Source organism: Ochotona princeps, chromosome 1 (genome assembly GCF_030435755.1).
Source record: "Ochotona princeps isolate mOchPri1 chromosome 1, mOchPri1.hap1, whole genome shotgun sequence".
NCBI lineage: Eukaryota > Metazoa > Chordata > Mammalia > Lagomorpha > Ochotonidae > Ochotona > Ochotona princeps.
Window position 1 is genome coordinate 98038333 of NC_080832.1, and position 22733 is coordinate 98061065.

Below are 22733 nucleotides of genomic sequence, written 5' to 3' on the forward strand. Positions count from 1 at the left end.
GAGGTTTTCATCAGACTGCCCTATCTGAAATCTCTGGGTCTATTTCCTCCTTTGCCCTGACTGCTATTACTGGTAGTTGGTGTTATTCAATTATCTCTACATTTTAAACTTGGTGTTTACCTCTAATGTCGCTCAAGTCAGTAAATGATTCATTGCATCTGGAGCCAATAAACAGAGTTTGGCAGAAAAGGGACAATGTGTAATGGATGTGTTTGGACTAAAGGGAACAATGCATTTGAAACTGGGCTCTAAGAGCTTAGAAATTCAATTATTCATTCATGGTACAGGAGTGGGTACCACAGTGCCTGGCTCCTGATGAGCCCTCACTGAGTGTTAGGGTGATGATGATGATTTTAAATAGCACAAGCTATATGTGTAATAAAGATATTTGCAGGGCCATAGATAAGTAAGTTTCTCAAATTCTAGGTTCTTGAGATTTCATCTCAACTCTGAAATGTGTCTTTATCATGTAGAACTGATTCATCTTGATTGAACAATTTGTGGTATTAGCATTAACCAATGAATAACCTTGTGCTTTATTAAATACGAGATAATCCATGCATTTTTAGCAGCACATGATACTACCTACTAGATATGAAAACACCTAAATTAACATTTTGTTTTTCTTCCTTTAAAAGTACATTAATCTGTTCTCTGCAGCCTGAAGAATTAGTGAAAAGTGATTTTGTCCAAGCTAGGGTAGATAGCAGACACAGGATGCATTCCCTTGGTTTCTGAGCTTAGTTTTTCCCTGGGATGACTTTCTACATGTTTTCCCTCCCAAGGCAGACAATAATAAAAAAACAATAAAAATCCCCTTCTACCCTCAGGAAGCAATGCTAGTGAAAGAGCAACATAATTATATTCAGATTTCATCCTCACATATGAATTCAAAATATGGACTTAAAAATAAAAGATTTGTTCAGGGGGCCAGCACCATGGCATAGTAGGCTAAACCTCCACCTGCGGTACTGACATCCTATATGGGTGCTGGTTCTAGTCCTGGTTGTTCCACTTCTGGTCCAGTGTCCTGCTTATGGCCTGGGAAAGGAGCTGTGGATGGCTCAAGTTCTTGGATTCCTACATCCATGTGGGAAACCTGGAAGAAGCTCCTGGACCCTGCCTTTGGATCAGCTCAACTTCATTGCAACCATTTGGGAAATGAACCAGTGGATGGAAGATTGCTCTCTGCCTCTCTCTCTCTCTCTCGCTCTCTCTCTCTCTCTCTATTTACATTAGGCTTTTAAATAAAAGTAAGACTTTGAATAAAATCGGTAGCCAGCCTTTGTCACAGGTTTCTGCTGTGGGTATTGCAGGGATGCGTTACATGCTCCTGGACCCCATATATTTCTCAGGTTGAACAAATGGACCTGGTCCAGATTGTTCTGTTTCTGTAAACTTTAAGCAGGTTAATTCAGGATTGGGGTGCCACCCATAGGATTTATTTATTGGAGATATCTGAAATCTTACTAGAATATCCAGCTGTATCTATACTCAGTGTTTCTCAAAGGTGATCAAGTCTGACTCCAACAATACCAGGAGAATAAAAGGGGTTGTCTGGTTCTGATCCAACTAGAGTTCATTGGTATGAGGTATCAATAGACCCATTAATATGCCCTAACTTTTGGGAGCTGTGGACACAAGCTCCTCCGATGAGGCAAGGAAAGAAGAAAAGAAGAGGGAACAGCTAAGGCAGCCCAATTTGTTACTGTTAATCAGAAGTCTACCCACTCTCCTAACTTATTGTTCACTATGAAGTAGCTTGGTACTTCTTTAGCCTGGGAGCAAAATATAATCAACTTTTGTTTGTTTCTGTTAATTTTTTTTCTTTTGTTCCTTAAGGAGATCATTATTTCTATTGTATGAAGATGGTAGCCTAAACATTAGAAGCAATTAGAGCAGATGGCAGTGAATACTTTTATAGTAAGATACATTGAGGCTTGTATCCTTGTTTTCATTCTCTGGGCTTCTCCCTTTTCACTGTTCTGCCACATATTCATTTTGCTTCCCTTCAGAAAGAAGAAAGGAAAGGGAGGGGAAAAAATCAGGTTCCCCTGATGTATGGAACTGAGGAGCTGTCAAAGGCTCGGAGCAGGGAAAGTGTGCTCCTGTGTATTCAATCACTGAAATTAAGTGTTTTCGAAGGCAGTGCAGTCACGGGTCCATTGCATGGGGAAATAACACGTTGTAGTCCATCACTTAAAATGTTAACCTTGTCTCTTACTGGTGACTGGGAACAGAAACACATGCTCCATGCTCGATGGTTAAATGGCAATGTGTCAGCTCTGTGAAAAAGGCTAGCATGTATCTGTCAATCTTTTGATTTGGTTCGATTTTATTTGTATACACATGTGGAATGCGTGCGCGTGCACACACACACACCTGCTCACACTTCCACTTGTCTTTATGTGGCCAGGTTTATTGTTTATTGAAAAATGTTAAGAACTGAGCTAGTTCCCACTACTTGAATATATACTTTTGACTAAGACAATAGATTGTTTGATTTTCCATGGGAGACAAAGGATAAATTTGAACTGGGCACAAGTCCCTGGAAAAAGGTATTATTGATCTACCTTTAAGTGGTCAATATGCTGGGAATTCTGGAAATGTTTTCTTATGTTACTTACTAGTCATGATGGATTTATAAGCACCGAGAAAAGAAAGCGACACTTAGAGGCAGCATGAGCTCAGTAAATAAATTATGGTGAACTAATTTCATTTCCTTTTTGTTTCCTGAGGTGAAGGGCACTATTCACAATTTTGGATTTGTAGATGATCGACTTTTTGGCAATGAGTATGTATTCTATATTCAGCTGAAATAATCTCAGCCATGGTAATTTATCTCTAGTGTCCAGATTTTTAAAAATGTGAGAGCGACTGTTTATTGGGTGGTTACAATGTTGCTTGGAATGCCTGAGTTCCATGTTGGAGCACCTTTTCCAGAGCCTTGGTTCGACTCCTGATTCCAGCTTCTGGTTTCACCCTGATCAAACCTTAGCGATTGCTGGTATTTGAGGAGCAAAACAGCAAATGAAGATCTCTATCAGATTTTCTCTGTCTCTCTTCTTTCTAGCTTTCAAATAAAGTAAATAAGCACATAAATAGAAGTAAAAATATGTGATCAGTGCACTGATAAAACAGGGACAGTACTCCTCGAACTTTCCCACAGAACCTTGGAATGCTTTTGGCTACTGAATTTGTCACACTTAAATTTTCTGGAGATTTGGATTTCTCTAAAGGATAATATATACACTTGGAAAACAAAGATGAGGTCACATTTATTTGGGAGACATGTCTTTATACACTTGTAAACAAATTGGCTTTGGATTTTCATTGACTAACAAGTTTAATATCAACAACATTCTTGCACAACTATTAATACAGTGAATCTCAAGTATTACTTCATAAGTGATGTTATAATCAGTTAACTATTTAGGGGGAAAACAAGAAAAAGACAACTGAAAAAATTCCCACTGACATAAATTATGAGATAGTGAAGATGTAACATGCCAATCAATATTAGGAAGAACACTTGCTGTAACATGTCTACAAATCAGTAAAAAGCAAAAGGTTTTTACAATCTGAAGAGAAACCAGATTATATGCATGTCTCCAAATCAGGAAGAACACTGGAGAGTAAGGATAAAGAAAGGTTATCACAAAATAGGTATAAATATATTTCAAATTTTTATTTATTTCTATGAAAGGTAAATAGAGCATGAGAGCGAAAAAGAGAAGACGATGGGTATCTTCTTCCATTCATGTAATTCCCAGATGCCTTCAAGAGCCAGGGCTTTGCCAGGTTGAAGCTAGAAACTAGAAACTCCGTTCCAATCTCCTGTGTAGGTGGTAGGAACTGCAGTGCTTCAGTCATCACCTGCTTCCTCCCAGGTGCGTTTACAGGAAGCTGTATCAGAAGCAGAGCTGTGACTCAATCCAAGGCCTCCAACGTGGGTGCAGCCATCCCAAGCAATATCTGAACCCACTGTTCCACAACGTCTGCCCCGTAAATAATTCGGTTTCACAAAAATTAAAACAATTTCTATGTGAAAGGATACCGAATAAAATGTAAACAGTGTTGTCTGATATCAAAATACAGTATTTAAAATTAGTGTAGTGATTATATGCATGAAAATAGTTGAATGTTTATTAAGTGAAATGCATGTGGTGGTACAAGCCAGGCAGTGAAGGTACTAGGGATCCAGCAGGAATCAAAGCAGCACTTATTAAAATAGCATGCTTTGTTAGGGCTTGACTGAACATACAGAAATATACATTATTGCAGATGTCATTAAGAACTTTGGAGAAAATAAGGGAAAAAAATGAAGTAGTGGAGAAAATGCTGGCTACGGGGACTGTCTTTTCCTGTTTCCAGGAACTTGCATGCTGAGTTACTCTGGTGAGATGTCAGATTTATTCTGTCTTGTCTGTGATAGAGATTCCCACAACCCACTTCCTCTGTTGTCCCAGCTCAGTTCAACTACAAAGACATCTTTGCTTTGTGTGGTTTCCCAACTTGCTGATCCATGACTTCTTTCAAGATAACTCTGGTGGTGTTGCAAGTACATTTAAGGTGACATGTACGATCTGCAGACACTGCACATTCCCTGAAGTTCAGAGAAGTGCTGACATGCTGTAAGCAGAAAACAAATTGCGTACGTTTCCTAGCTGAGAGAGGAAAGGTTTTGCTTTTTGCGTGATTTAACTGGGTACAGCATATATGGGGATAAAAATGAAGGCATGTTCTATATAGTTCTTGTGTGTCTATTTTCATCCATGCCCTTGTAGGCCTGACAGGAAATGTTTTTTTTCATCTGCAGAATAGAAATAGTTGATTTGTTTGAAACCAAGAAGAAAGTTAAAGCTAAAGTCTCAGCTTCTTCGAGTCTGTGTTGTGTTAGGCAGAAATGAATTGACATATCAACTGGGTTGGTAATATGGAGCCTGATCTTGACCAAAATTATGTGTTGGTATCAATAGTGAGGCTCCAAATGTAGTGACAAGCAATATTTTATGGATTCTGTCAATCTTCCTTTTTTATCCTTGGGACAACAGGAGAGAGATTGCAGGATGAAGGGACTTGAAGCTAAGCATCTCCACTGTGTCATGGCACATCTGTGGGTGTCCTGTGTAGGGGAGGCTCCCATTGGCACTGTCAGCCATGAAGATGTGGGAGTGGCAAGATTCTCATGAAAACATGCAAGTAATTGGGTTACACTGTCTTCTTGAAATTATAGACATGCATTACTTTTGTTAAGAAATTGAAGCCACATTAATTTTTGGACACTTTCAAATTTAGTCATTGCTTTGAAAAAATTACTAATCACCAATGAATATTTTATACACCTCCAAAACATATTTAGGCACAGTGAAGTGTAGATATCTTGAAATTGATAGTTAAACGTGTATTCATGTGAAAAGTGCCACACTGAATACAAAAGGTGCAAGAAAAAAAATGGAAATTTCACAGGAGGATTGCATTTGACTCTTAGGTTACAGTTCAAAAACTGCCTCCACTATTTTTTAAAGGATTTATTTCATTTTCTTTGAAAAGTAGATTTATATAGAGAAAGAGACACACACAGAGGAAAAGCTTCTATTAACCTGTTCATTCCATAAATGGTTACAATGGCCAGAGCTAAGTTGTTCTGAAGCCAGAAGCCAGGAGTTCGGAGCTCCGCTGGGTTGCTCACATTGGTGCAGGGGCCCAAGGACTTCTACCATCCTGTGATGCTTTCCGAGGCCATAGACAGGGAGCTGAATTGGAAGTGGAGCAGCAAGACATGAACATTAGATGGGAGCAGGTGAAGTATTAGAGTATTGAGCCACTGTGCTGACCCACATCATGTTATGTCTAATTGGAGCTGGGCTACAGATCTGACCCACTTCCCCTGCCCAGGTTAATATCTGAGACAGGGTTCTGCAGCTGAATTTCTTACATGACTTACATTTATTATTCACACCAGTCTTCTCAGTTTGCTAATTATGGGTGACCATGGGCTTTGGATCTTCCATTGAAAGAACTTCTTGGATCCTTTTTCTTTGGGGTACAGTCTTCTACCTTGTAGTCCATGCTTTGAATTGATTCTAAAATTTTGATATGAAAGTGTTGTCTGGGATCATTACAATTACAGATTTGTGGGTCCCACTTTTGGAAGGGTTCTAGTTTTATGGAGACAATGAAGGAGTGTGCATTTTGTGTTGCGCCAGGCTGAGAAGCACTTTCTGAATAATTACCTTTAAAAATAAAAGGGTACGATTTCACCAGAATTGTTTCCATTCATGACCTGGAAATTAAAGGTATTCCAATGTCTATTTACTATGCCTCCAAGCCAACAAAATAACTATTGAGCTAATAAATTTTGAAAAATTATTTTTGATGATGTTTATACAGTTGATTAGGATGGAAAGGGTTGAGGATTAGGGGGAACTAGGTGAGACCAATGTTTCCAGCTTTTCGTTTTTCTCCATCCTGTATCTTCGGGAAGGGAAAAGGTACGGGGAGAAGCTGCATTCAGCCTCCTGGGTATCTCAGTTCCTGGAGATGGGAAACAACCACACGATATCATCCCAGAATTACTAAAGTGGAACATGATCTGAGGGTTCTGCTCAAGTGGTTTTGATGGTTCTGAAATGCTGTTGATCTAACAGATCCAAAGATGAGGCAGTCCTTTCAAGGCCAATTGACTGTATTGTCCACCTTAGAGTCTCCACCCAGCTATGTGCTGTTTTTGCTTGCTTGATCAATTTGTTCTGTGCTCCTCCTCCTGCTTTGGTACTAGATGTCCTCTGCAGGCCCCAGTGGACTGCCATATCCTCCCTGTGCATCTGGTTATGCCATTCACTGCTCCATCTAAGCCACCGAGGAGGTCAGCTCTGAGACATGCGCTCCAGGGTCAATACACAGATTCTGTGATTCTCTGCGTGGGTGGAGTTCTGAGTCCAGTGATTGAATTGGAGGGAACCACAAACAAACTTCATCTGAAGTGATCCAAGACCTGACTCTTACATGTACTTGCCAGTACAGGATCTGGCTCAGTCTGTCACCCACATCAGCCTTTGCACACACTGGTAATTACAATTGCTGTGTCAATTCTGTCCCCAGCCCCATCTCTTATGTAAGCCTATGGATGCCACAGCCCAGCCCAGCCCAGCCCAGACCTACCCTCCACACACTCAGCCCTCACATACACAAGTGGGACCTGCCTACTTAGAATGACCCTCAATAACCCTCACTAGGCCTGCCCCCTCCCCTGGTTCCTGTGCTTGCCAGTATGTGCAACAGATTGGTCCAGTCTGTCCCACTTCAGCAAACTTTAGTCTTACTCTTTTCTACTTTCTCATCTCTTTATTCTAGTAAAGCTTTTGTTTATATTCATTTCATATATTATAGGAATGAAAGGATTACATGCATATAAATGTATAGCCTTATCTCAAGGCCTATCAGTTTCTTTGCCTCCATGGATCCAGTTCATAGTCATCTGTCATCATGGAGGGATAAGGTTTGCATAGCTCCCAAGTCACAGGACTCATGTATAACCTGTCCATTTCTTCAAGGTTCCAGGACTGAGTATCATTATGCCTATGAATTTCCGTCTCTTAAATGGGAAGGAGTCATAGACTTTTTTCTAAGCTTTATAGATACAGGAAGTGAAAGCACTTTGTTTTTCCCTATCCCAAAGCCTTGGTGATTGGTTCAGGTCTGCAACTCAGGACTAATGACCTAGGTTTCGGTACCTCTTTCTGGAAAATATGTACCCTGCTTCTTCTGCCAATACATTTTCCAACTTTTTTAGACTCCAGAGCACTATTCCCTATGTAAGTATAGCTGTTGGTATTATAAATATGCCTTCCCTTCTTAATGATCTCCCATCTTTCTCTAATGTGTCACAGAGGAGCATCTAGGCCATTTGTTTTGTAGGAACTAAGGCTTCACATTTGGTTGGATCTGGATTGGAAATTGTGTGAAGAGAGGGATACACATATTCGTGATTATCTTGAGGGATTCACCTTCTCTATGCTGATTTCATCATGTTTAACATCATCTTTAATATAGTTAACATATTTTACCATATGATAGCTCTGCAACATCATGAGACACATAGGCTTTTTGTCTGCCTCTTGCATCAAGTTAATAAATGGATGCTTTATGTGATTTTAACATTGTTGTTTTGCAAAATACATGACTTCACAGTGATCACAAATTAGCAGGAAAGCCAGAAGATCTGGTTAGAGGACAGGAGCTGGGATGGAGAGGAGGCTCTTATTCCTCTGGGTTCCTCCTTTCTTTTCTGACCCCTGCCCCTCACTCCAAGGTTTCAACTGTTCAGTCACCATGCAGATGCATTGCACCTCTGCATGAATGAGCTTTGTTCAGTAGTGGTGCACCAAGCACAGAAGGAAGGCAAAAGTAATATCAAAAAAGGCCAAGTGGGTGGATGGATCTCAGTACTTGGAAAGAGGAATGTTCCTATAAAACAGAAACACTTGGCAGTAGAGCCAGTGAAAAATGATACCCATTACATAAAGCAAAATGCCACCTATCAGGCAGAACATTTTAATTCCTTCTGTTCCAGGCTATTTATGACTTTTTGTCCAAGACTCAATACATGTCTGTAAAAATAAAAATGGAATCAACCCCATCTGTTAGGTAGAAGGAGGAAATTATATGCTATGGGGGAAATTATATTCTAAGGACTTATTTCAGTGGTTCTTCAAGTGTAACTTTGTCTTCTATGTTTTGATTAGTTGTGTGAAGAAGAGAGGTAAGTATTTTCACTGAGACATTTAAAATGCTTAAATTAATCATCTCTGATAAATTTGCTTCCTGATGGAAGACAGAACCATCCTTCTGCCTAAAAACAAATAAGCAATCCAGTAAAAACAAAATAAAAATATTCTGTTTTTCAGGACAACTTTTCCTTCCGATTCTGCCGGAGGTGGTCCAGTGCTCACAGCTGGCTTCCTGGAAGAGTGCCACAAGATGGCGACAATGTCACAGTGGAGAATGGACAGGTGCTCCTGCTTGACTGCAGCACAAACATCCTCAACTTGCTGCATATCAAAGGTCTGTGGAGTTTGAAGACCAGGAAGATTCTTTTAGGCAATTCTACCGCATGAAAGGGGCTGGAAGGAGGGGCGGGATATTTGGATCCGTTCCGGAAGTTGTTGCTCAGTTTGTTCTGAGACCAAATCGAGAATTTTACTATGAAAAGCAATAAGTGGTCAGAGGGTTCAAAGGAAAGAACTTTCTTGTGACTTTTAGAAGCATAGAGTGTGATTATTTTAAGTTTCTACATAAGCAAGAAGGGAAACAGTGTTCTCAAATAATATATGCTGTTGTCTTAAAGCCCTTTGTAGTTGTGTTTATCCAATGCAGCCCCCAAAATACAGCAAAATGCCCTAAAATCAGTTCATGCTGTTGCCTTTGAACTTCCCTGCCAAGAAAGCAATGCCTTCCTGCTCTCCCATGTTGTGGTTTTAGCTTCTTGGTCCCGTGGAAAGTCGTTTAAATAGGCTTTCTTATTTCAAGACAAGCCGCACAGTAGCTCTAAGGGCTAGGAAGTTGGAGGAGATGGAACATTCAGATTCCAACTCTACACCAAGAAATGACTAAGTTGGTTATTTCACCCCTTTATGCCATTGGTACCTTATCCATTAAATAAGAGTAAAAAATTGCTTTCCTTAGTAACTGACAATAAGTACTGGTTACCAAATAGTTACTAGTCATCTGCAAATGGAAATTTTGGGGAGATGAACTTAGTTTGGGGTATCCACAAAACTGCAATAAAATACTATTTTTAAGATACATTTTTAAAGATTGATGCATTTGAGTGAGAGGGAGAGAGAGAGAGTTGGAGACTTCATTTCTGCCTCTTCTGTGGGTAGCAGAGGTTCAAGTATTTGAGCCATTTTTCTGCTGCCCTCCCAACACACTAGCCTGGAGCTGGATTGGGAGCAGAGCAGCTATTGCTCAGATTGGCATTCTGATGTTGAGTGCCAAGATTGGATTGCTTTGCTGCTATTATTGGTATCAAGTTTGAGTATATTTAACAGTCAAACATTTGTGCTTAAGGGATTAAGAATATGGATGTATGAGGTGGAAGTAAAATGTTTTAATGGGATAAACATCTAGTTTTGATTCCTGTTTCTTACAGAGTAAGATTTCTCTGATTAGGCATTTTTGCGATTATATATTCTAGAGGAATTTTTCCCTCCCATATTAAGAAAAATTTCTTATTGAGATCAATCAATTAGTGCCCTTGCTAGCAGAAAGTGGTTTTTCAGCTAAATCTCTTGTAGGACATTTGTGTGTAGCTGGCAGCTATGGGAACACTAATCTGTTGACAATAATGAACTTCATAAGGGTTAGCAATGATGAAAAATGTGAATATTAACTTAGACGTCTTCTCAGGAAAAGGTTTCTCCTTGAATTCTAGTTAGAATTCTAACTAGGCCTCTGTACTTGGCCAATTTCTGTGGGAAGATGGAATGCCCTTCAGGTACTCATGGGTCTTGGTCTTAGTGTTCTACAATAATTTGTGAGAAATTTACCAGCTCAACATCTTAGATGACTAAGTCTAGATATGTTGTTACTCTCAGTTAAATGTTTAATCAAGGATTGATTGGATCAGATACGCAAGAGGGGGAAGAGATATCAGAGACCAATGTATAGGAATGAAACGGATATCTGAGGATATGACTGTAGTGGTTAGCCTTGTGTTCTTCCTACTTTTTGCTTGTTGAGTATTATAGTTAGCAGTGAATTAAGCCTATAATTTTAGAGGTATTGAAATTGTGTCTGCAAAGCCAGGAGAAAGATGGAGGGAGGGAGAAGGGCGGTGGGGAGAGCATGACTATCAACTAAATTATATAACTATAAAATACATGAAATTTCTCCTATTTTTATTAATAAAACTGAAAAAGGGAAGAGAGTGCCTACTACATATTCAACTTTTCACTGCTAAGTAACCTGGATATCTGTTCCCATGTGTCACTTGCCAATAATGGTTTTCCTTGTAATTCCTGCTTAGGCAATATACTATTCTCTACTTATTCAGAATGAGTGAATTGTAAAGCAAAGCCTTATCCTGTGAAGAGGGAAGAGGTTCTAAAGCCCACCCCCCTCTCTTTGGCAAAGAGTGGTGGACATATGAATGTAAGTAGTAGGTATCAATTTCTTTGTAGTTAGGACACAAGCATTATTGGCAGAAAGGAAGATCATGTAGAGTGAAAAGATTTTTATTACAGACATACAGACATTAGCTTCTAGAAAGAAAGAATAGGAAAATGGCTTTGATAAAATTTTGTTCAACAGAAAATTTGTGAATGTTTACGAAGTGACCTAGAAAACCCAGAAATAACATCTAATGTCAGTTATGGATGTATTTATTAACAATTTGGAGTGAATTTAAAAGAGCAAACTTTAATTCTAAAATAGGTGATACAGGAAATAAGGCAGAATGTAAGTTGAAGTATTCAGAGTCAAGGATGGGGTTAGGAGTGTCTGAGACATGTTTTGATCCCATATATATTTATATATACACAAAATCAGATTGTGAGGGATTTTACCAACTCCCTTATTGGGATTCCATGTATCCAATCAGATTACAACCATAGGTGTATCTTAAGCATCTTTTTTTTTCTCATATACTAGGAATAATCTGCGGGGTCAGCTTTTTAACATAATCTCCAATATCTGCTCTATATAAAAACCTCCATTGATATCAAGCCTGTTCTAACTACTGTGGATTTGGCCAGACTACTTCTGTTTTAACTGACTCTTCTTTGATTTTCTACCTTTTATCAAGTAAATGTAATAGTCATTTTTTTCCCAGATTTATTTGTTGGAAAGGCAGATATACACATAGAAGGAGATACAGAGAAAAAGATCCCCTGTCGTCTGTTTCATTCTCCAAGTGGCTGCCAATTGGTGGAGCTGAGCTGAGCTGATCTGAAGCCAAGAGCCAGGAGCTTCTTCTGGGTCTCCCAAAAGTGTGCAGAGTCCCAAGGCTTGGGGCCATCCTCCACTGCTTTTCCAGGCCACAGAAAGGGAACTGGATGGGAACAGCTGGGACATGAACCAATGCCCATATGGGATCCCAGTGTGTGCAAGGTGAGGACTTAGCCATTAAGCCACTAGGCTACTGCACCAGGGTTCCTAATAGCTATATTTTAAGCTACCACTTTGGATCATGAGGTAACTCATTGAGGATGAGAAGGCTGCATAGTCAAAATTCCAGGACTTTCATGATTTGGAGCTGCGTTTTGATTGCCCACCTCTGAAATTATTTTTCATGATAGAAAATAAGGCTTCAAGTATGTAAGCCCTTCGATTTGCATTTTATACCATATACTAAATGAAGATCCTAAAAGCTCAGAGCTCTTTCCCCAGTTCTTTCCTAAACTCTTCAGTGGCTTCTCAAGTCTCTAAGAATAACACACAGGTTCTTATCATTGTTTAACCTCTGATTCTTTTGTTGATCTTTTCTTCCTTATTCATGTTGCTCAGGACTTTTATCCGTGCTATGATATCTTTTGGGTTGTTCTTCCTTTAGATCCATGTGACTAACTTACTCCATTTGCTTCTTGATGGAAAATGTCAGCATACCAGATCAGACCCCACAGCCTTCTTGTCTAAAATCACTGCCAATTTTCATTACTCCTTTGGTTTTGGTTTTCTTTTCCTCGTAATAGTTTTTATCACGGGACATATTAGATATTTATCTCATTGTTTATAGTTTATTTCCCTTTATAGAATAAATTCAGAGAGGCTGCCACTTTATCAATTTTTTGTACTATTGTCCCTTTGTGGCCTAGAATAATGCCAGACAGGTAATGCTGGCTAAAAAAATATGTATTGATTGTTGAGTGAGTATATATCTAAATGGTGCACAGTTCATATCTATACTCTTACAATACATACTTATACACAACTGTGTGTTTTTGCATATTATTACGAGTTATTAGAAGCAGAAAATTCATTGTCAAGGTCTCAGCTATTGCTGTTTCAATGAATACATTCTACTTGAAACACATTTGGAGAAGATTAGAACTAAATAAAAGTTAAAGTAGATCAACTATTTTCTGGCACATCTTTTGATGATATTGCAGTCCATATATTATTTTTCATTCATGGAAACAGGTAGCCTGATATGTAGAGGGCATGATTCTTTTTATAAAGAATTATATTAATTTGAAAGAGTTACAGATAGAGAGAGGGACACACAAGCACACAGGTAAACAGAGAGGGAGAGAATGAGAGGAAGAGAGAGAGATTGATTTTCTGTTGGTTCATTCCCCAGATGATTACAGTGACCAGAAGACATCATCTGAGTCTCTCACATGGGTTCAAAATCCCACGCACTTGGATTGCCCTCTGCTACTTTCCCAAGCAGGTTAGCAGGAAGTTGAATTAAGAGGAAGAGGACGGCACACATATGGGATACCATATTCGTCCCAGAAGGAAAGGCTGTAATATCAGAAAGTTCCACGCTTCTAACACATCAGCCAGAGTCCTCAATTCTCTGTGACTTTCCTGCATTTTTATCTGCAAAATAGAGTCACCATTTCCCCCACTCATAGCTATGGTTTATTCATTAGAAGGGAACATTTTGAATTTCTTTGGGGTTGTTGCAAAATAGCACCAGTAACAAAGTTTTGTGCCATCTTTTATGATATAAGTATTGGTTCTTGAATTTTATTGAAAATAGCATATTTTTCTGTTAGCTTGTTTATATTGTTATTCGACTTTCATTAGAGAAATATCCAGAACTTTCATCTACTTCTTCCCTCTTTCAGTTTTTTAAAAGTATTTTTTTGGATACCATTAAACACAAAAAGAATTAACCCAATCAATTAATACTAATGAGCTGGTTGGAAATACGCACATTGCCTTGATTTAGTTAATTATATTCTTCATTCTTTTATGTTAAGATGCCCAACGGCCATAGCATCGCTGAATTAAAATTTATTATTTTTATTCCAAGTAATTATGATGAGACATAATAACAAAGAAAGAAACATTACTCTTGTCAGAGCAGTAGGCATTTCGGACAGGACTTTTGGATGTGTGATCTGTAATTGGGAAAGCGTTCATTTATCTTAAATGAAGCAACAATTCTCTTCTGACCTGGTGGTCAAGTTGCTTGGTGTGAAGTGGCCTAGAGATAATGATGAATAGTTAATTAGGGGAGAATGAATACTCCCTTTGGTATTAAGCCTTTGTACTTTAGACCTGTTATCTCTCTCTCTCTCTCTCACACACACACACACACACACACACACACACACACGTGCACAGATATGCACATGGGTTACAAGAGTAAATAATTGAGATGACATGCTAATTTACTTTATTATAGTAATTACGGTCTCCAATATTATGTTGTAAATCTTAACTATATACAACAAAAAGACCAACATTGTTGATTTTTTTTTTAAACTGAGCACAAGGAAAGTACTTTAAAATGTTTGGTCAGAAATTTGTTTCCAGACTTTATTGCTGCTTAATAGTGTGCACTAGTTCCCACTTAATGTGATTTTTTATTTCATGGATTATTGGTATATACCAAGGCAGTTTAATGCTTGGTAGGATTTTGGGCCAGAAATTATTGACTCTGGCATCCACTTTTAACAACTTTTGTGACTTTGGATAGTCAAGAATCTGTAAGGCTCAAGTTTTTCCTATTAGGATAACGCCTAATTATCAGGACAGCAACATCAGTAATGGTAGCTAACACATTTTGAGTATTGAATGAGGAAATATTTATAAAGCTCTTAGCAGAGAACCTGCTCCAAAGTTGAGAACTCAATTAATGTTAGTTCTTTCTTTTGGACTGACAGTGATAACAGAAGAGATGGCTGACTATCAGTCTAAAGTTACAATTTTATTTTCAGATAGAGGTTGCCTCTATATACAAGGCACACTGGAATGCTGAAAGAATTAGCTTGGTAATAAAGATCTTGTATTGGTTTTTCCTCTCTTCAAAATGCATATTGAAATATTTTTCTTTCTTTTGTGAGAGGAAGTAAAGGCAGAACTATCAGATTCTATTTGCCTACATTCTTCTTTTCTGTTAGTTCATGGGAACGTTTTGTTTTTGTTTTTTTTCTGGTACAGCTTAGCATGGGGTTTCATTTTTCTCTCTTTTTTTAGGACACAGTTTGAAGGCACTCAGATCTCTTGAGTTTGTTTGAGGTCCTTATGGCATGCAAACATATAATCTTGGCTCATTGAGATGGTGTGTTTGCTTGAAGCACCGTTGGGTTTTCTGTAGAAATTCTCCACTCTTGGCAAATGATTGTGGATTTCAAAGTAAAGTATTAAGTGCTACAGTTAGAACATACTTTGTAATGACAAGGATCTTGTACTTTGTTGTTTCTAGTTGCCACAAACCAGTCTCAGATGCATGCTTTAGATAATGCCTTATTGTATCATGATCTATAAATTCTATGAAAGAGGCCTTTGCTGGGTATTATTATGGCCTCTCTGGGTGGATGAGTGTGAGGTACTGTGAAGAACATTCCAAGCCTGTGATTTCAAGACTTTATAAAGAATAGGTTGAGTTTGAAGGGAGTTTATCTTAAGGCAGGATGGAGTTTTGATAAAAAGAAGAGTTCTGTATTAGTATTGTTTCTGTAACTGGAGTATGTTTTGGTAAATTTGAGCATTTTGTAGGCTTGTAAAATTCATCTTACATTGATAAATTGAAAATAACATCACTGGCTGTAAATTGCCTGCTACCTTAGTTGAAAAATACCTACACTTCAAAGTTAAGGAATGGGATGATTACGCATAAACAATACGATGAGGTTGAATCACTGCAGATTGGTTAGAAATCTTGGACCTGAGTTCAATTTTGAGACTGAGACATACTCACACATGACTTTTGATAAGTTACCAGTCCCAAAATCAATGTTCCAAGTAGAAATGAGTGATTCCCTTCCCTTTAAATGAGGAAAATAGCTTATATTAAGTTCTGCTGGATGTTAATGGTGTGTGTACACCTTGGGGAGGAAGGGTAGTAAGGGAGATAGTAGACTTTCCTTCTATTTCTGCTTGCATGGTGCTGCATATGGTACTGGGCTGTGCTATGGTTTAAAGTGGAAAAAGTTGGCATCAGAAAGAATTAACCTTAGGTTTGCTGAAGGGTATGTATAAACCCTTTCCCCTGTGTGTGTCTCTTGGCCAGGCTTTTCTTGGTGACAAACCAATGTGACTTATTTTGTACAATGGAGGGCTTAGCCTGTGTGTCAAACTAAATGGATCATTGGTAGAATTCTAAAATGACTAACAACTTGAATTGCTTTTATTCAATCTTTTGTAAATATATTATTAGAGCATTTTTTTCTTCCCTGTACCTTTGAGGAGACTAATGGTGAACTGAACCATAAGCAGTACATAAGCAGTACGGCAGGAGTCAGGTCTGCCTCTGTTCAGTGTTGTGTTACCAGCAGCATTACACCTCTAGCATGCAACAATTACACGAGAAAAATTGTTGAATGAACTAATGAATGAGCTTCTGACTTGAAGAGGAAGGTTGGTATGAGTTGTGAGTTTCTTTGTGATTAGAGTCCTTAAAATGTTACCCTCACATGTTAGTGGCTTAGTCCAGACACTGAGCAATTTCATTTGCTATTTGTGTATCAGGAGATCAGAGACAAAGGCTTTTTAATGTGGGGGACACTTGGTCCTAAAGCCCCTTATTTTCCCAATAAGACGATGACTTACATAATTTACCTCCAGAGAACAGCCCCAGACACACTTGATTAGCCTAAATGAGAGATAAGCCATGGCTGTGAGAAAGGACATGCTTCCAGTAGATGGGCAGACAGACAGATAGATAGATGTTAAACAATTTGCAGTTTTATGTCTTGACAACTTGGATATTGTAATATGAAAAATGCTACTGAAAGGGACCAGTCTCTTCCAAGCACAGAAGCAATAATATTTTCAGTAATGAAAGATAAATGTTTCAAACTTCCTTACTTAAAACCCTTCATTGGCTTTCCATTAGCCTTTAAGTTCAAGTCCAAGCTTAATATGGCTTACAGGGTCCTCCAGGACTTTGTCTCTCCCTACCTCTCTATCTCATTTGTCAATTAATGATCCCTAGATCCCATTTATCCAGAATGGGAATGGAGCTAGAAATCTGGGATATTTTTGTATCTGGGATTCTTGAGCAGTTGAAAATACAGTAGAAATTCAGCATTTCATTGCTATTGTTTCCAGTGCATCAAACAATATTCCTAGGATCAAGACAAGAGAGGAGATAATTCTCAATTTTTAACTTAATAAAGCTATAAGGAAACAACTGTTATCTTTCAAATCCCAAACTATTGTGTTACAGCCAAATAGTATCTACAACATTCAGAAAGCAATTCTGTTTGGAACTTGTTGGGAAGAGTTTTGCTCAGAAGGGTGGGAGTGTATCAATTCCCAGGCTGACAAAAAGTTTTGATTCAGTCAGTGCTAATTGAACTTTGATAAAGAGAGGGAGAAGCTTATTTGAATGAGCTTTATAATGAGAAATGTTTTTATCTGCTTAGCATATACTATGGAGAATTTTTTGTCTTTTATGTTTCTCTTTAAAAATAGTTTTCTTTTTGAAGTCATAAGTGCTTTTTTAGAAACCCATGGGTAACTGAAGGGCTTGCATATTTTAATGCCAGAAGGTTTGTTGGGAAAAGAAAATAGTGGTTTCTCAGAGGTAGGCAAAAAAAAAAAAAATCAAGATTTAGTTTGGTAGTAATTTACTAACAGTAGCTATAATAACAAGAAATTTATTTAAATCTCAGTGTTTTTTTCTGTGTAGATTTTGTTCCACAAATATGTTTATGCTTTGCAGTAAATATACTGTTAATTCTGCTCAGTTAACTTCACAAGTTTTCTCTTTTGAAGAAATAGTCCAAGCCCAAGCCATAATTGTGCTGGTTATCTGTACTTAGGGCAGCTCCCTGAAATCTGACTGTCTCAGTTCACTCAGAGAATCTCAACTGTGAGTGTCTGAAAGTGAAGATAACATTTTTTTTTCTGCTTTGATTTCAGAATCTATTAGAGGAGCAGGAAAAATTATACATGTTGGTTGAATGAGAAAATTAATCTATAACCAGGTTTATGTTTCTGAGACTGTTTTAGGTGATGGCAAGTACTGTAACAGAACTGATGTCCAGAGAATTATTCATTTACCTGTGGCATAGCTTTCCAAGTATGGTGCTCAGAGGCAGGTTCAGCGTCACCTGAGAATCTGAGTATGATACAAATTGTAGGGCGCTTCAGTAAACCTATTTTGCAGGTGAGGTCACCCTCTGTGTTTCTTACGGATGTTCAAGTTTGACAATTACTTGCCTGAAACAATACAGGGAACCATTTAGAATTAATTGTAAGAACTGGAAGCCAAGTAAATTGGACTGGATACATTCCCCTCCCCACAGGCTACTGAATCTTCATAAAGAGCACAGGAAATTTGGCTGACCACATTGAATGTGATTTTCCTGAGCATGCCATTTTCAGTTGTATGTGATTCTTTATCCTAACTGAGAAATCTGAGTTGATGAAAACCATTTCTCCTAACCACTATTGTTTGCTGCTTAGAGTAAGTGACTTTATTTTAGATATGTTTTTCCCTCAGCGTTGCCCATTTGACTGCAGCATCAGGGTAATTAAAGAATTAGTATGTGGCACTCATTCTGGGAGGTGCATGTTTTTTTTTTTTCCTGTATCCTGAGAACATTTCTGCAGACATTTTCTAGTTCATATTTTCTTTTTTTAATCAGCCAGAGACATTACAATTAAAATACCGTTAAAGTGATTCTGGCAGCTATTGCAATAAGCATGTTTTTTAATTAAAGAAAGAACAGGGGGATGCATAAGCAGCATAAGCTAAGGGGAGAATTTCCTCTGATATCTGTTTTAATTGAAATGAAAAAGCAATGGAAATGCAGCAGCGGCCTTTTTCTATATGTGTGGCTCCATCCCAGGTTGCTAGGTGTAGGTGTTGTGTGCTTGATTAATTAGTAGCCAGCCAGAGAGTCCATTCCCTTTGCCCCCAGTCCTTAAAGCCTGATTTATGCCTCACAACCCCATGAATATGTGAGAGCTCAGGCATCTATTTCCTGAGCTGCTAGTGGATAGGATTATGGAGCGTGGACTGAACTCTTGGGGGCTCTCGTTTGCCAGCCAAATTGATTTTCCGCCTCTCTGGCCGGGGACAAGCCCACCTCGAAGGCTTCTGAGGCTCTGCTCCAGTGGATCAGACACAAGTCTAATCCGGATCTTGCCAACAAAGGAAGCTGTGTGCATCCCATCACAATGCAGGCTTCAGGCCCATGGCTGCCTTCCCTAAATGATACTCTTCTTTCCTCACCTCTTCTTGCTCCCCCACGAAAAGCAGCATGTTGCAGTGGGGCACAGCAGCGCACCGCAAGTCTGCTCAGATGAATGAGCTGCATCTGCTGAGATTGCATGGCAGGGTCTGTCCATCTGGAAAGGAAATTTTGTAAACCAAAGGTAATGAGATATAGGCTGCTGAATTTTTCATTCGTTATTAAAGAGACAGAAAGTGAAAGGAACGTGATGGTTGTGGGTGTGGGGAGCAGGAAGACACAGAGAGAGAGAGAGAGAGAGAGAGAGAGCGCGTGCGGTTCCATTTGCTAGTTCACTTCCCAAATACCCACAGTAGTCAGGGCACTGCCAGCCCAAAATCAGGAAATGAGAACTCCGCCTGGTTCCCCGCTAGGGGGCAGGAACTGAAGTTGTTGAGTCAATTAATTCACTTCCCAGAATGCACATTAATGGGAAGCTGGAACTGGGAATAACCCAGATACTTTATAAATAATGCAGACATCACAACTAGTATCTTAATTACAACGCTATCCTTTCATTGTTTTCAAAGCCGGTGTCTTTACAACTTTCCAGTTATCCTCCTTATTCAACTAATTCTTGTATTCATTCTCAAGTGTCCTGCTACTTTGTCTCCTTACACTAGCCTTTAAATGTTTGTGTTTTATAATTTTCTCTTTCTCCTCTGCTTGTATTATAAATAGATTCCCTCAAAGATTTCATTTATTTTTGTAACTTTAACTCCTACTCTTTCAACAACTAGTTAGTGAGCAATTACCTGATTGGCCATGTGCCAGGTGCTGTTCTAGGCAGACTGTGCTGGGAACCAAATAGATCAGAAGTTTGCTCTCACAGGGTTTACTTTCCTAAGGCAGCTAGTCAATGAGAAAAAATAGGTGAGTGTCTTATATACACGCTTAGATTTGTTTGATACTGCAGAAGATAACTGCAAGGCAAGTGAGTGGGGTCCCACCTAAAGGAGGGGCTGATGTGGAAGGAAATCACAGTAAGGGGGGAAATCGCACAGGAAAGGGGAAAGCTATGAGGTAGGGAAAGCAAAAACAGCTAGTGTGGCAGGAGCACTGTCAGCAAGGGAGAGGAGTTATGACCAGTGGGCCAGAGAAAACTAACCCAGAGGCCATGGGAGACTTTTGAAAATGTGAAGTGTAGAGGTATTATAAAGTATGCTTTATAGTAAAAAAGAAAAGTCAGATACATTGGGTGCTGCTTTTGGAATTTATCTTGAGTGAAGCTAAGGAAAGAAATGGGAATCTGAATTAAAAGGCTATCACAGAAATTCAGGGTTTGATGCAAGTGACTTAGATCCTGGAAATACATGTGGTGATGCTAGAAAGTGTTTGGATCATAGTTATATTTATGGTAAAATATGTAAAGTTCCTGGAGGAAAGTTATGGTGTGAGAGATAGTGAACAGTGACTCTAGAGTTGTTGGATAGAAAGAGTGAAAAGATAGGATTATCATTCAGAGAAATTCATCTTTACAGGTACAGTGTTGGGAAGCTTCTCTAAGCAGACACATTGAATGTAGGTAGTTGAGTGTCTGAGTCTCCAGGTGAAGCCATGTATCAGACTTGGTGACGTAAATTTGGGAGCATTAGAAACTAGTGTCCTATGGTGTTTAAAATCTCGGGAGAAGGTGGCTCAGCCAAAGTGGGTTTAATAGATTGAAAAGTATTCAGAGGGCTGATTCTTGAAACAGTCACGGTTTGAAAGATCAGGAGATCAAGTGTAAGAGGTTGGCAAAGGAAAGCCTGGGAGATGGGAAGAGAACTAGGACACACTGCTGTGTGTAGAAGGGGGGGAAGGAGTTCCAGGGAAAAATAAGAAAGTATCAAATGCTGCCAGCTACTCAGAAAACTGATTAAGCACTCTGCCTTGTGTTCATCAATGTGGTTGGCATTTGTGATGTAGACAGGAATAGTTTTGGTAGAGTGGTCAGACAAATGGCTGGCTGGGGAACATTCAAAAGAGAGTGGAAGGAAAGGGTTGGCATTAGCAGATATAGCAGCTCTTTGTATGGTAATATTTACACACTGATTTTTTTCTTATTGAGAAAAACATAATTATGTATATGCCTTTTTTTAAAAAAAAAAAAACACCAAAATATTTTGTGGCCATTTTAGGGGATGGGTAATTGTAGGGTTAGTCAAAAGGGGTTTTGAAGTACTTTATAGACATTTACTAGCTACTAAGACTTTCTTTTTTTCTTTAAAAGGAATAAAAAAGATGTTTAATGGTAAGAAGTGATTGCATATAAAAATATATTCATTTAGTTATTTTAGGGAGGAAGTAGCAATAATGATGGTTGATTGATTTTTATAAAATTGCCCAAGGTCACTTGTGGGACACAGTCAGCTTTCATGAAGATCATCACAAGCAATTTAAGGGTCATAACCAAAGGCTGATTTCTACTCTGTTCTTCATTTTAACTTGCAGAAATGGGATCAAGTTCAATAAAGTGGATAAATAAAGTCCTCCCACTGACCTGTCATTGTCAAGTAACTATTCTTTGAAGTAGCTCACTGTATATTTACTTTAAGCTAATGAAGTGTGAGGTTGAAATCTTTGGACCTTGCAGAGTTAAGTATAAACTATGTATTCCTTCACTTGAAGAAGCTGTCATGTTGATTTTCGCTTATAATTATTTCAGGCAAAAGTAGCTAAATTCTTCCTCAGTCTGTCTTCTTAGTGTACTGAGATGTCCTTATATTTGCCATTGACAAAGTGAAGAGGGTGTGCTTTATAGCAGGGGTTAATAATGTCCATATCAATTAATTAGCCCTGCTTACAGCACTGTTGACAATACAAGTCATTCATTTTCTTGGAGCTGAGCTTTTCTCCCTTCATTAACATCATTATTAGTTCCTGTCAGTAAATGATGGTTCAAAATTTCCAACAATTTGTTTCAGTTTGTTTACTATTTTGCTAATGACACAGAGGACAGAGTGCAGATTTTTACATTTAAACATTAATTCTTGTAATTTGCTTTAGCTTCTTTTTGGAATGAGGCAAGGTGTATGGTCGTTAACAAAATTAAAACAAATCAGATGTAAATAAGCCATAAGGGGGCTTACTTTATATAACACGTAACTGTGAATAGCACCCCTGATTAATGACAAAGCTACCAGTGAGGGTTTTTTGAAATGGAAAGAACATAGGCAGTTCTGCCAGGTGGTCCTGGGTTCTAACGCTTGGCTCTATTCTGAGTGGAAGAGACCTGAACTTTATTTTTTTTTTTTTTTTTTTTTTTTATTTTTTTTTTTTAATTATTTATTATTTAACTTCAGTAATTACATTGTATTATGTGACACAGTTACATAGATACTTGGGTTCTCCCCACCCCTCCCCAAACCCTCCCACCATGGTGGATTC

The 22733-nt window shown here is 38.5% G+C and overlaps 1 protein-coding gene across 1 annotated transcript in view; it reads left to right on the plus strand.

Annotated features, from left to right (window-relative positions):
- Positions 1-22733, plus strand: part of PKHD1 (PKHD1 ciliary IPT domain containing fibrocystin/polyductin) — a 440412-nt gene that overhangs the window by 128511 nt on the left and 289168 nt on the right. Inside the window, exon 35 of the mRNA XM_058662233.1 lies at positions 8910-9066. Coding sequence (XP_058518216.1) covers positions 8910-9066 — 157 coding nt within the window. The remainder of the gene's footprint in view (positions 1-8909; positions 9067-22733) is intronic.